This window comes from Labrus mixtus, chromosome 16 (genome assembly GCF_963584025.1).
Source record: "Labrus mixtus chromosome 16, fLabMix1.1, whole genome shotgun sequence".
Lineage (NCBI taxonomy): Eukaryota > Metazoa > Chordata > Actinopteri > Labriformes > Labridae > Labrus > Labrus mixtus.
In genome coordinates, this window is record NC_083627.1 from 25997295 (window position 1) to 26009560 (window position 12266).

Below are 12266 nucleotides of genomic sequence, written 5' to 3' on the forward strand. Positions count from 1 at the left end.
TTTATGGTTCTTAAATCTTTAATGTAAACAGCAGTTTTGAGGGGCTTTGCAAAAAATCAAAAAAGGTATTAAATATGAAGGGGAAAATATATAAATCATACTAGAAATAACGAACATGATCTGTTTTTAAATTAAGAAAATACACAGACTTTCACTTTTGTGGCCATATTGTCCCAAACGCGCACACACACACACACACACACACACACACACACACACACACACACACACACACACACACACACACACACACACACACACACACACACACACACACACACACACACACACACACACACACACACACACACACACACACACACACACACACACACACACACACACACACACACACACACACACACAAGAAAAAAGACAATTTCCCTTGACCAAAACATCTTCTTTGTTATACCAACTACTTGGCAGTTTCACAATTTTCCAATCACTTAATTATAACCATCTTACATATGATAAACAAAAGAAGCTCAAATATTGCTTTGGAATGTCGTGTACAGCAGTCATTACAACAAAAGACAACCAAATGAGGGAGAGACGAGTGTTTGTGTGTTTCACAATGGTGGTGCTTTGTTCAGGTGGTGTTGGCAAAGCCACTGTGTCTGTGTGTACAATATGTGGTAAGCAGTGTCGGGATTATAACAAGAACAGTAGAATATTGGAAAGAAAGGCTATTTACTGGAGTACAGTGCGTTGGATTTGAGGACTGACTTACTCTAACAGTCTTCAGTATACATGTAGCAGTACAGGGTGGATATAAGAGACTATTTGTAAGGAGAATTCATCTTAAAATGTACTTCAACCTTCCTTATTAGCCTCTTGGAAACATGTAGCTGCCACAGATACTGTACATGAGAATGTGATGGGAAATACTACGGGAGAAGTGGGGACAAACCCCTGTCCCTTCCTGCTCCTGAACTACACCAACCACCAACAAAAGCCCTGAGGAAAAATAATGAAGTAAACATGAAAAAAAGGACAACGACAAAGCTGTATCAATTGAACTTCTAAGCATTTTTTCTACAGCAATATTCAAGCAAAAAGACAGTGAGCGCCTGGCTGAGAAGAGGAAGTGAATGTTTCAAACAGGAGACAGGAGAAGAGTGAGGAAGAAGAGGCAGGGCGACCAATGACAGCCTGAACAAGTATTTCCTGGTTTCTCCTCTCCATAGCAACCTGATGACCCCTCAGCCACCCTGAATCCCTCAACTGTAGCGAGCCTATAAACACGCACCATTTTCTCTCTTTTATTGCAATAAGCAAGAAGAAAATAGTTGAACAAATCCTTTTTTCCTTTAGTCACAGTTCACTCTTTTATATGTGAGGAGTTTTGTTTTTGTTCCAGTTTGTAACAAAAGTGAATCGGTCCAGTGAGAACAGTAGGTGCTGGGTGGGCTCGGGGTCGTGGTAGTCGGTTGTCTAGTTACAGTCGTAAACAAAGTCATAGTTGCTAGGTTCTTTGGGAATTGGGGGCGGGGCCTCAGGAATCTGGATGTTCTCTAGATCCAAAAGGCGGAGCTTCATCTCCATGGAGAGGAGGGTGTCCATGTCAGATTTGGTGTAATCGCTGGTCATCTCTTTACCCAGGAGGGCATTTAGACCGTCTGTCCACACGCAGTACTGCAGAGAGAGAGGGGGGGGGGGGGGGGGGGGGGGTTACAAAATAAAAACTAATCAGGGCAGCAGAAACAACCAAACTATAGGCACAAAAACAAACACCTCCAAATCTACAAACGCTGATAAAGCATGATATATTTCCAGACTCAGATCAGGCTGAGCATTACAAGCTTCACCTGCTACAGAGACATGAAGACATAAAAGAAGCTTGGCACAGAGGGAGGAGAGCGTGTGTGCACTGTGACTCAGGAGATACAGCAGCTCCTGTCCTAAATACAAACTTCTCAGGTTTGAAGAAGTTTCAGGATCCAATTCATTCTGAGAATATGCGTTATAGAGAAAGTCTATAAAAGACCTCTGTCTACAAAGCGTAGAATTGCGTCATAATCTATACACATGATAACTCCCCCTCTGTTTTGAAGTCCCTGTACTATATAAACAAGATGAGCTGTTTGGAAATCCCTTTGAGCTTAACTCCAAGTTACGTCTCAACTCAGGCATTTGCCAGGAAAGTTGTTTTGACAATGAAAGGTTTCAGATGTTAAAAATGCTGTAATGGTTGTTCTAGGTTGTTAAATAAAGGGTAAAAAACAGGACCTCTAGAACCACTAGAACCATTTCAATTAGCTTTAGTAAGCATTTACAATACATATCTGCACTTCGTCTAAACCTGTATACTGATGATAGATATCATGGGAGATCACACATGTTCATTCTGTTTGACATTATCAACAACCCTCCGCTGGCTTACCTCATGCTTGTCAGGAGCAATAAAGTTTAAATACTCGTCGGACTCATAGAGGACAGAGAAGGCCAGCTCCAACACCTCCTGGAGAGAGGACAGAGGGAGAGGTAGAGTGGAGAGGAGGGAGGGAGGGAGGGAGAGAAAATGGTGCAAAGACAGAGCAGGAGACGCAGACAGTGACAGAGTGGGGAAGGAGAAATGAAGGAAAAGAAAAAGAACAGGTGAAATTAACACCACAATGCTGCTATTCCAATGATATCTCCCACTCCTCCTCATGTCTTATCACCATCTGTTACATCAGCTGTACATCAGCTCATCGGGTATCAGCAAGGGAGAACTCAGAGAGAGAAATACCTCGGATGCCCTCAGACACAAGATAGAGACGGGGGGAGACGGGTGATATGATATGATTTCAAATGCATTCCCTCAATGTCTGCTGTGGTCTACTGGACATTTGTATACACAAAAGCAAATTATTAAACACTGGCTTGCACTGTGCATGAAATAATCATCTGATTTCTTTAATTCTTTATTTAGAAGATGGAGAATATTTTGCAGACAAATAGCTATGCACATGTAACACATGAGGGGTCTGCAATTAATTTTTGCATCAAATTAAAATGTTCTTGAAACCATTTTTTCTCAATGTGCCTGTTTTCCCCACTTTTTTTGTTTTACAATATGCACCTTTTTGCTCAATTACTATAAACAATCTACAGAAAGGGATGTGTGTACTTGCACTGATTTACATTGGTATGTATGGACAGTTGGTTTCAGTAAGTTTGAAAGAATAGGATTAAAGAGGATGAATAATGTACGTCGCTTTGGATAAAAGCGTCTGCTAAGTGAATTGTAACATTGTAACATTGTAATAAATAAAAGCTTAATATATAAAGCAAACACATATTAACCAGAACTTATACACATGCACTTACATATGGAAAAGATTCAGCTCAGCAGCTGGATTTTCTCAGAGTAGGGGGGCTTAGAAATAAATCAAATGTCTTTATCTGTGAAAGGACACTTAGAGCAGTGTAAAACTGATCAATTAAGTTGACGACTTTATTCTCTTAAAATATAAACTGTTTTTTTGTACTGCTGTATTCGCTTAATATTAAGATTTTCTTTTCATTTTTTTTTTTTTTTTAATTTGGCCAAAATACTCCAGACAGTGAAGTCAGCCATTCAACTTTATGGCCTTAAAAACACTCTCAAAAATGCTATTTAGTGTTATAAATCTAATACTCTACTCCTCAACCAATACTCCTTTTTAACTGGTGTGTTTCTTTACAAAGTTCTTCAATGCATCTGCCCTCTCCTCAACCCCCTAGTCTCCCATCTGTTTTCAATAAAATACAGCTTAATTTCCTTTCCCTGTCACCGTCTTTCTTTTATGTAGCTACACAAACCTGCACCTGCTCTTTAGAGGCAAAGGATTTTCCACAAGAATTGGACCAGGCACAAATGGCATGAAATCTAATACGGCGGAACATTCAATCCTCCATGCTTATCATATATCCTCCAGTCATCTGCATGATGCTTTCTTTAAAATGAATGTAAATGAAGCAGCGGGACACGCTTCGGTAATGAGATGAAATACGGAGCACAGATGAAAGGCAAACAGCACTTCCAGGTCAGTGCACCTGCTGAATAACAGGCATGTCTTGAGGCACAGAAGGCCTCTGAATTCGGGTAAACATTGCCCTGAGTACATCCTTAAAGGCATGTATGTATTTGTTAGGAATAAATTGGAAAAATTAGTGACATTTTCCCAAGAACTGCTGATGAAAGATACATTTTGAAGAATTCCGAGACACTGTCTACCACCTCAGGTCTGCTCAAGTGTCCCAGAATTGGTCCGCATCTGTTTTAAAGCCTGCAGAGGTGACTTTGTATGACCTTGTAAAAATGAGTAATGAAATGTTCTGGTGTTCTAATTCAAAAGTCTGGGACAGGCTTGCAAGACAGCCCGGAGACCGTCCTCAGGTCATTCTCCTACACCTGTGCTTATCGACCATGTAATAAAGGAGACAAAGCATGAAGGAGGCATGCTCCTTTGTCTTCAAGGCTATTTACCAAGGATCCAATATATCACTGTGTGTGTGTGTGTGTGTGTGTGTGTGTGTGTGTGTGTGTGTGTGTGTGTGTGTGTGTGTGTGTGTGTGTGTGTGTGCGCACGTGTTGGGGGTTTGCAGAGAAAAAGTGCAAATAAAAGATGTCAGCATGTCGTCAGGGGTGTGATGTGTGTCCGCAGCTTAAGGACTATTCTGCAATCTATTTCTACACAACGCCGCTGATGGAAACGTCTCTCTGTGCTGAGCACTGAGACGCAAGTTATTGTGTTATTTCCCCAAGCTAATTTATATAACTCACATCATGTTACGTAATTCTCATAAACACGCTCTCTCGCTTGTATGGTAACACACCCACTCTCCCACATTTACGCGCATGTACACACACGTGCGTACACACACACACACACACACACACACACACACACACACACACACACACACACACACACACACACACACACACACACACACACACACACACACACACACACACACACACACACACACACACACACACACACACACACACACACACACACACACACACACACACACACACACACACACACACACACACACACACACACACACACACTTACCTTGTTTTGCTTCAGGGCTCCCTTCTCCTTCATGTGAGGACAGTCTTTGCCAGTGATAACAGCTTTGATATCAGCCACGGGCACTACAGACAGGACAGAAGTGAGTTAAAAACAAAAACACATCAACAACATCCCTGTTTTAACTGTGCCACAGCAGATGGGCGGCTTGTTTGGTCATTCAAAGTTGAAACTTTCCCAACAGCTGACACTGCAAACATACTGTAAAAGAACTGATGTTCACACCCTTTGTCTCTGACCTCACTCCTGTGGCTCGACTGGAGCACATTCTTATAAATAAAGGCAGATAAAATGCAGAACTGGGTTTAATAACATTATGCGTTTTTCTTGACACTCACGTTTGTCCTGCAAAGAGTCATGGGGCACTTCTCCCTGAGGGCTCTCCTCCAAATCACCATAGTGCAGGACTTTATGATTCGGAGACAGACGACAGTACCAAAACTTATCTGGAAGAAAAAAGAAGGAGAAAGAGAGAAAGACAGAAGATACAGATTAAGAGGAGTTATGAAAAAAGTCAGTGGCTGGCAGAAGACATCGTGAGGGATTGCATGAGTCACCCAACAGGAGAGAAAATTAGCATGGCAAAAAAAATAAAAAAAACTGTGACAAAAAGGAAAGAAAGACAGAAAACAGCCATGAGGAATATCCACAGATGGGCTGTGATTCTCTGTATGAGGGAGGGATTTTCATGGGCAACAAAACAGACAGTTGGCAGTTAACACAGGCAAGTTGAGATCTTAAAAGGATAGACAGGATCTTTTTTTCTGAGAAAGATGAAACCTTAAACATCAATCAATCAATCTTTATTTGTTTAGTGCCAATTCATGACAAATGTTATCCCAAGCCACTTTACAAAAAGAGCAGGTCTAGACCCCCTCTTTGATATCCTATTTATAAAGAGCCAACATTAATCCACCATGAGCACAGCACTGAACAACATTTAGCAAAGTTACAGTGTCAAGGAAAAACTTCCTTTAAGAGGCGAAAACCTCAGAACTCATGTTGGGTCAGGGCCATAAACTGAGCTGTATAATCATTTTGGAGGCATATGGATTTATATCAAACTATCTCAAATGATGTAATTAATTCATGCATTTACAAAACATTAAAAAAAGATGTCTAATATTTGTGGTGAAAGTTTAAGTTCAGGAAAGGTCAAAAGTTATTCTCGCCTTGTTAATTATAAGACTATAAGACTCTCAGATAAAATGTGAAACAGAGCATTTTCTCTCGAAGCTTCCGAAGAAGCTCCTACAATGAGTCTGAAAATCATGTTTTATCTTTAAATAAGACATAATTGCTTATCAATTTAAGTGTGCATTATATTGGCTACTCTCATGTATAATCCTATAACAGCGGATGTCTGTTTCAACCATCTGTGTCTGCACAGCGCTGCTCCCTCACAGCCTCCTCTAACTACCTCTGCAGCCAGTCTGGTGTATTTCTCCGTCAGTCCCCTGCCAGGGCGAGCTGAGCTGGCAGAGAGTGCGGCGCAGACTGGGGAGGTCTGCCTGGCGTGTGCATGGGTGGCACCGTCCAACACGTAATTGCTGAAAATAGATGTTTGGCTGTGCCAGGCTGGTGCAGAGTGGCACCAGTCCACAGGGGAGCCCAGAGAGAGAGAGAGAGAGAGATGCGTGTGGCAGCTGTGGTGTTATCAACTGTTCAGCTTAACTGTTTCTTTTAATATGCATGTGTGTATATTTACAAGCACATATGTTCTGCCTTTGACCTGGAGACGATCTTGGATTCCGTTTTTATTCTTGTATCACTTAATCTATAATCGTCTTTATCTGATTTAGCTGCCAGGTTGTGGATGAATGCTGCAGAGAGATTAGGAGAATCAGGCCAAATTTCCACTTTTAGTTTCGCTATAGTGCAGCTTTCATACAAGACTCACTCTCCAGAGCCTGGAGAGCTGTTACCTGTCAGTAACCCTGCACTTAGAAGATTATACAGGTAGTGCTCTTAACTTCAAAACAGCATCACCCTGAGCTTTTAGACAGATGCATCCCCTTGTAATGGGCAGACAGGCACTCTGGAAGGTAGAGGTGTGTCATCCATACTGAAGTCAGCTAAATTAATATTTGATGTTGGCCCTTGAATCCCCACAGGTTGGAGGACTCTGAAATAGTCACACAAGCTGTTGACAGAGAAGTAGGAGAAGAAGAGTGGAAGGAGGCGTAGAGGAGCAGAGTTTTTATGTATGTATCTACATTTAACTGAGAGGTAAAAGCATTGTGAAAGTTTTAAAGTAACAAGACAAGAACACTATTATTGCGGGTGTGACACAGAGCAAAAAATGTAATTTGCTATAGGGCACTTTTATTTAAGTTTTGAATGCATTGGTTCTGCAGGACAAAGTGCTCTTCATGTTGTCAATACATGGATGCATTGTAAGGACACGGATGAGAACTAAGGGTCATGAAAAGGTGAAGAGTTGAGAGACGGGAGATGGGAGCGGGTGGGTTGGACGTAGAAGGAAGCATAGGAATGTTGTAAATGTTCACATCATAGTTAGTATAACAAGATGAACTACATAACAGCTGCCCAGAAGGGAAGTTGAAACATTTGTAGCTCCCCCTACTGACTGGCTGAAGTATAAGTCATAAGCTCCACCTGCTCTGTGTGAACAGAAGAGATATGGGTCAAACTATCAAATCTAATTATATGCGAAATATATTTTTTCAAACATGTTTTTTTGTTTTTTGTGGTTAGTTCCTATCATGGTGACATATCAGCGTGTTCATTTCTTGGAGAAATTTAGTTATTTTAAAGTTGTTTGATGCGATAAAAGGGGTATAAGCTATTATTGACAGCTCTGTTGACAAATGCATCTCCTGCAGCGCCGTGTGCATTGAATTAGCAGAGTGGAGGAGAATGAATGATGATGCTTTATTGCCACTAAGGGAACTTGCCGTCGACTGAGAGCATAAAAACTTAAATGACAAATGATGTCAACAACCACACAGGACAGCACATAATAACAAAAAACATGTTAATTTAAAATAAAAATAAACATACATCATTAAAACCTTGCATGATAACATGTAGGGATGTGCACGTTAAGTCGAATACATCATCACACTCAGTAGTCAGCACAGAATTACTTAAATTAGTTAATTTAGTTAAATGAATAATCAATTATCAATCTTCGACCTTGAAGCCGCTCAAATGTTATACTCAAACTGCAATGCGCCTCCCACCACCACTAGCCACTGTACCTGGGTTAATGGGCCTGCTCTATTACCTAGATGTAAACAAGCACAGTGAACAGTTAGCATCTGGTAGGAGTAACACAGTTTGGCAGTATTTTGATCCAGAAACTTGAGATAAATATGTATGTGGGCTGTGTCATGTTAAACTGGCAAATCAATATGCCAAATTACATCACCCGTGCAATAAAACAGCACCCGTTGTGGGGGGAATTTTGGCTTTACTTTTGTAAAAAGGAAGGAGGCAGAGAAACATTGTACATCTTTATATTCAGTCACTGGTTCATATATGCACAATTAGAAAAATACTAAGCAAGTGTGTGTCGTGGAGAAACAGCCTCCCCTTGAATCTTTGAGGAGTCCTCACAGGCAAAAACAGACACATCTAGTATGTAGCAGGCAGTCAGTGAGAGTGGTGCATCGGCAAAGTGAAGCTGGTGTTACCCTACAGGCTAGAGTGCTAAATTAAATACAGTCTGGCTTATGAACTGCTTTATACACGGTAGTGTGCTGGAGAACTGGCCTTGAATAGCAAAAGATTTGTTTCTGTGTTTAGTATTGCATATGGTACCTGTATATACTTGCATGCTCGGAATTGCAATGAGAAGCATTCTAGGATCTCTGAAGTGATATTATAGTGAACATAATTTAAGACAATTTTCTGCATAAAAGCCTGGCATGCAGCAAAGACGATCTGAAACTCAATCTGGGTGATGCTTTCCATCATCTGTCCTGCAACATGATTTCTCCTCAAATCCTTTCCCCCCTCTCTCTAACATGTCTTGTGTTTCTGTTAATCCAGCTTTGACAACATGTGGATGACAGCTGCCAAGACAAATTATAATCAGGCTTTCAAATGCCAGAAATGATCAGAGAGTGTGTGGAAAAAATGCTCCTGGTTTTACTCAATTTGATTAGACTTATTGGAAGTACGGTCGCTGCAGGGAAGACAATGACAGTGACGCAATCACGACAAACCCGACCCACAAACCTGAGCTTGACACCCAGTTTTTATTCAATGTTTCTGATTATGTAGACCGAGAGGGGTGAAGAAAAGTGCAGGAAGTAGAGGAGGAGGAGTAGAGGGTTCAACTCTCAGACGGATTAAATCCTTTTTGGCTTGAGGAGCAGCAGCAAATAATACAGTCTAAATGCTGCTGCTGCCCCCTCTCCCTCACTGTCTCTCTTGTGGTCTAAAAGTGGGGAAAAGAATATAAGTCTGTTTTGACTTAAATACATTTAGATCATTACTTTCACTCTCACCACATACACATACAGTAGAACCTGATGTTTCTGCACTTTACTCTTTTTCATATCCTTTTCTAACACGTTCTCTCAAATGTTCTATGAGAAGCTTGCTCATGTTCATGTTTTCCCTGCCTTTGCCTTTTTTGTATTCTTGCATTGCTTTAGATGCCATCTCAGTATGGAGGGGCAAAAGGAGGGGGAGACGGTGTGCTTGTGCATGTCAGGACACAAAGACTTAAAAAAACATGTCTACATGTGTTCTGGTAAGAGAGGCGACATGCCACTGTATGTCTCTGCCTCGAAGGCTGACAGAGAGAAAAGCTCAGAGCTTCAAAGATATCCTGTGATACAGCCAGCATCCTCTGTGGGTTTCTTTTTTTACAATGCAAAGGGAATAATGCAAAGTTTTTGGTGCTGAGAGGAAGGATACATGACAATCTCACAAACAAGTAAAGGGAGAGTCTCACTCTGAAACCTGTGTGTCTATGATCTGTGGATGTTTACACATGTGTGTGTGTGTATCTGTCTGTGTGTGTGTGTGTGTGTGTGTGTGTGTGTGTGTGTGTGTGTGTGTGTGTGTGTGTGTGTGTTCTGTGCATCTCACCTTGCCTCCTGCGACTGCTGATTTTCCTGAAGCAGGTTCCCTCACACAACCTGTTGAGCCTCTGCTGCTTGATCAGCTCCATGATCTCAGGCTGGATCTTCTCCCTCAGCTCCCTGCAGAAAAAGATAGGTTGTAAAAAAAAAAAAAATCTGTAAACCACATTATACAGTACAGGCAGTGGTAAGTAGCCAACAGCAGCTAGAAGATGCTTTACTACCTGGAAGTGAAATCTTACACATTTCTTGTCTTGTTAGTGTGCATTAATCATAACACTGATAGTTTCCCCTGAATTATGACTGTCAGGAGGGAACAGAGAATGCGCACAAGTATGCAATATTTTCACTCGGAAATATGTCACATAGCATCCCAAAAGCCTGATAGCTTTTATTTATTCATGCATCTTCATGTATGTGAGCCTGTATTGCATCTGAATGTGAAGCCATCATGAATTATGTATAACATCTGCCTGAGCTGTGCTGCTTCTGCTCTCCATCTTTTATTCTTGCCCTGCAACTTGAGTCTTTGCAAATTCAAGTGTACCCCTATATGTCTTCTTTTCTTTCTAGAATTATGCAGGCTTTTCTTTTATTCACATGTACAGTATGTCCTCTTGTTTATGCCCCTGATCACATATTTGTCCTTCTGTCTCTCCCTCCAACTCTTTCTCCCTCGTCCTCGCAGTTTATGTGTTCGCCTCATCAGAGACTCCAGTCATTACATTGATCTGTGGTCGGACGTTCACTCTGACAAAAAACAGCTAACAGCGAGGGCATGGCTCAATCACAGAGAGGAGGGATGGATGATGAGGATCGCTCGGCTTTATGGCCTCATGAGCTTTTATTCTGACAGGTGGGGTTGTGAGGCTGCTCTCTCTTCTCAGGGCGTAGTAGTAGATTACTTTAAATGGATTCTTTACACAGAGGAAATCACAGAAACTTGAAAAAAGGGGGCAGTCTTTTATAAATGTCGGGTTGCTATCAGGTGTCAAGATGGTGAGAAAGGGGAGGCACAAAAAGTAATTTTCCTGCTTTGCAAAAATATACAATACCTAAGAAATAAACCAGTAAAGTATTTCCATGCAAAGATGGAAGAGGTAATTATATATCATTTTTAAAGGCCACCTATAATCCCAATATTAAGCATTCAAGTTGGGTTGTGTATGAACTTTTCCTCCGCTTAGTTAAGCTGCTGCAGGACGTCGTGATGCTTTTCTACTTCTGTTTTTAGGTGTAAGCAACTCTCAGTAACTTTTTGCTTACACTGCAAACATACAAGTTTCTGCTCATCATTTGGGGAAACATGGATTTAAGGAATTCAAATAACAAAATAATCAAATGCTTAACAGGAGGACACCTGCGATCAGAATCAGTTCAGTAACTTGAGTGCCTTCATTTGATGCCTAATATCATCTTCTGCAATAGTTTACAGCAGAAAACAGGCAACAGCCGCAGCAGGTAACACAGAGCTCCTTTTAATCTGCAGTCTGACATGCTCTGCTCATTATGTTTACAGGTCATGACTGTACTGTATTGATTTGAGGAAAATTTCCACCCTTGGGAAGTGTCACGCTGATGGAGAGGGACTCATCTACCTATGATGTGAAGCGCTTTCTAAGAACGATTATTCTGTGATAAAAAGTGGATCTTACTTTCTGCGTCGTATTCAATTACTTATTGCCGAGTTCTTCCAGAATGTATTTGACAAAAGTTTGAGATTGGGTGGGAACTTGTTGCTGTACAATCTATTTTGTCTTGCTATCAGTAATAGAAAAGTATAGTTTCTTACCTGATTCTAAATGTGATTAAGACAACTACACCTTTAATACAACACCTTGAATTAAAAGCTTCATTAGCAACTTCCTCTCCTTAGAGCTTTTCCTCCTCTGGGATTAATTGCCGGCTAAAGTTTGGTCTGTACCCTTCTGATATTGATTCAATAAGTCCTCCGCTCAGCATTGATTACTGTTCAAAGAGACGAGCTCTCTCCTGGTTGAATGATTTTTCAATAGTGCTGGCTACTCCATTAAACACAGGCAGGACAAAACATTGTTCTCCATTACAGGGCCTGCATTCAGGACCAGTCAATGAATGATCTATTACCAAGCGGCCTGCCATGCTTACTGAGCTGGAG

General features: G+C 41.1%; 1 protein-coding gene across 5 annotated transcripts in view; it reads right to left on the reverse strand.

Annotated features, from left to right (window-relative positions):
• The window catches only part of elmo1 (engulfment and cell motility 1 (ced-12 homolog, C. elegans)), a 100179-nt gene continuing 87913 nt past the window's right edge, over positions 1-12266 (reverse strand). For all 5 annotated transcript variants that reach the window (XM_061060319.1, XM_061060317.1, XM_061060321.1 and 2 more), the window contains 5 exons: positions 10137-10249; positions 5408-5515; positions 5052-5134; positions 2384-2461; positions 1-1635 (listed from right to left, as the gene is read on the reverse strand). In XM_061060319.1, the coding sequence (XP_060916302.1) occupies positions 1435-1635; positions 2384-2461; positions 5052-5134; positions 5408-5515; positions 10137-10249 (583 nt within the window). In that variant the 3' untranslated portion in view covers positions 1-1434. The remainder of the gene's footprint in view (positions 1636-2383; positions 2462-5051; positions 5135-5407; positions 5516-10136; positions 10250-12266) is intronic.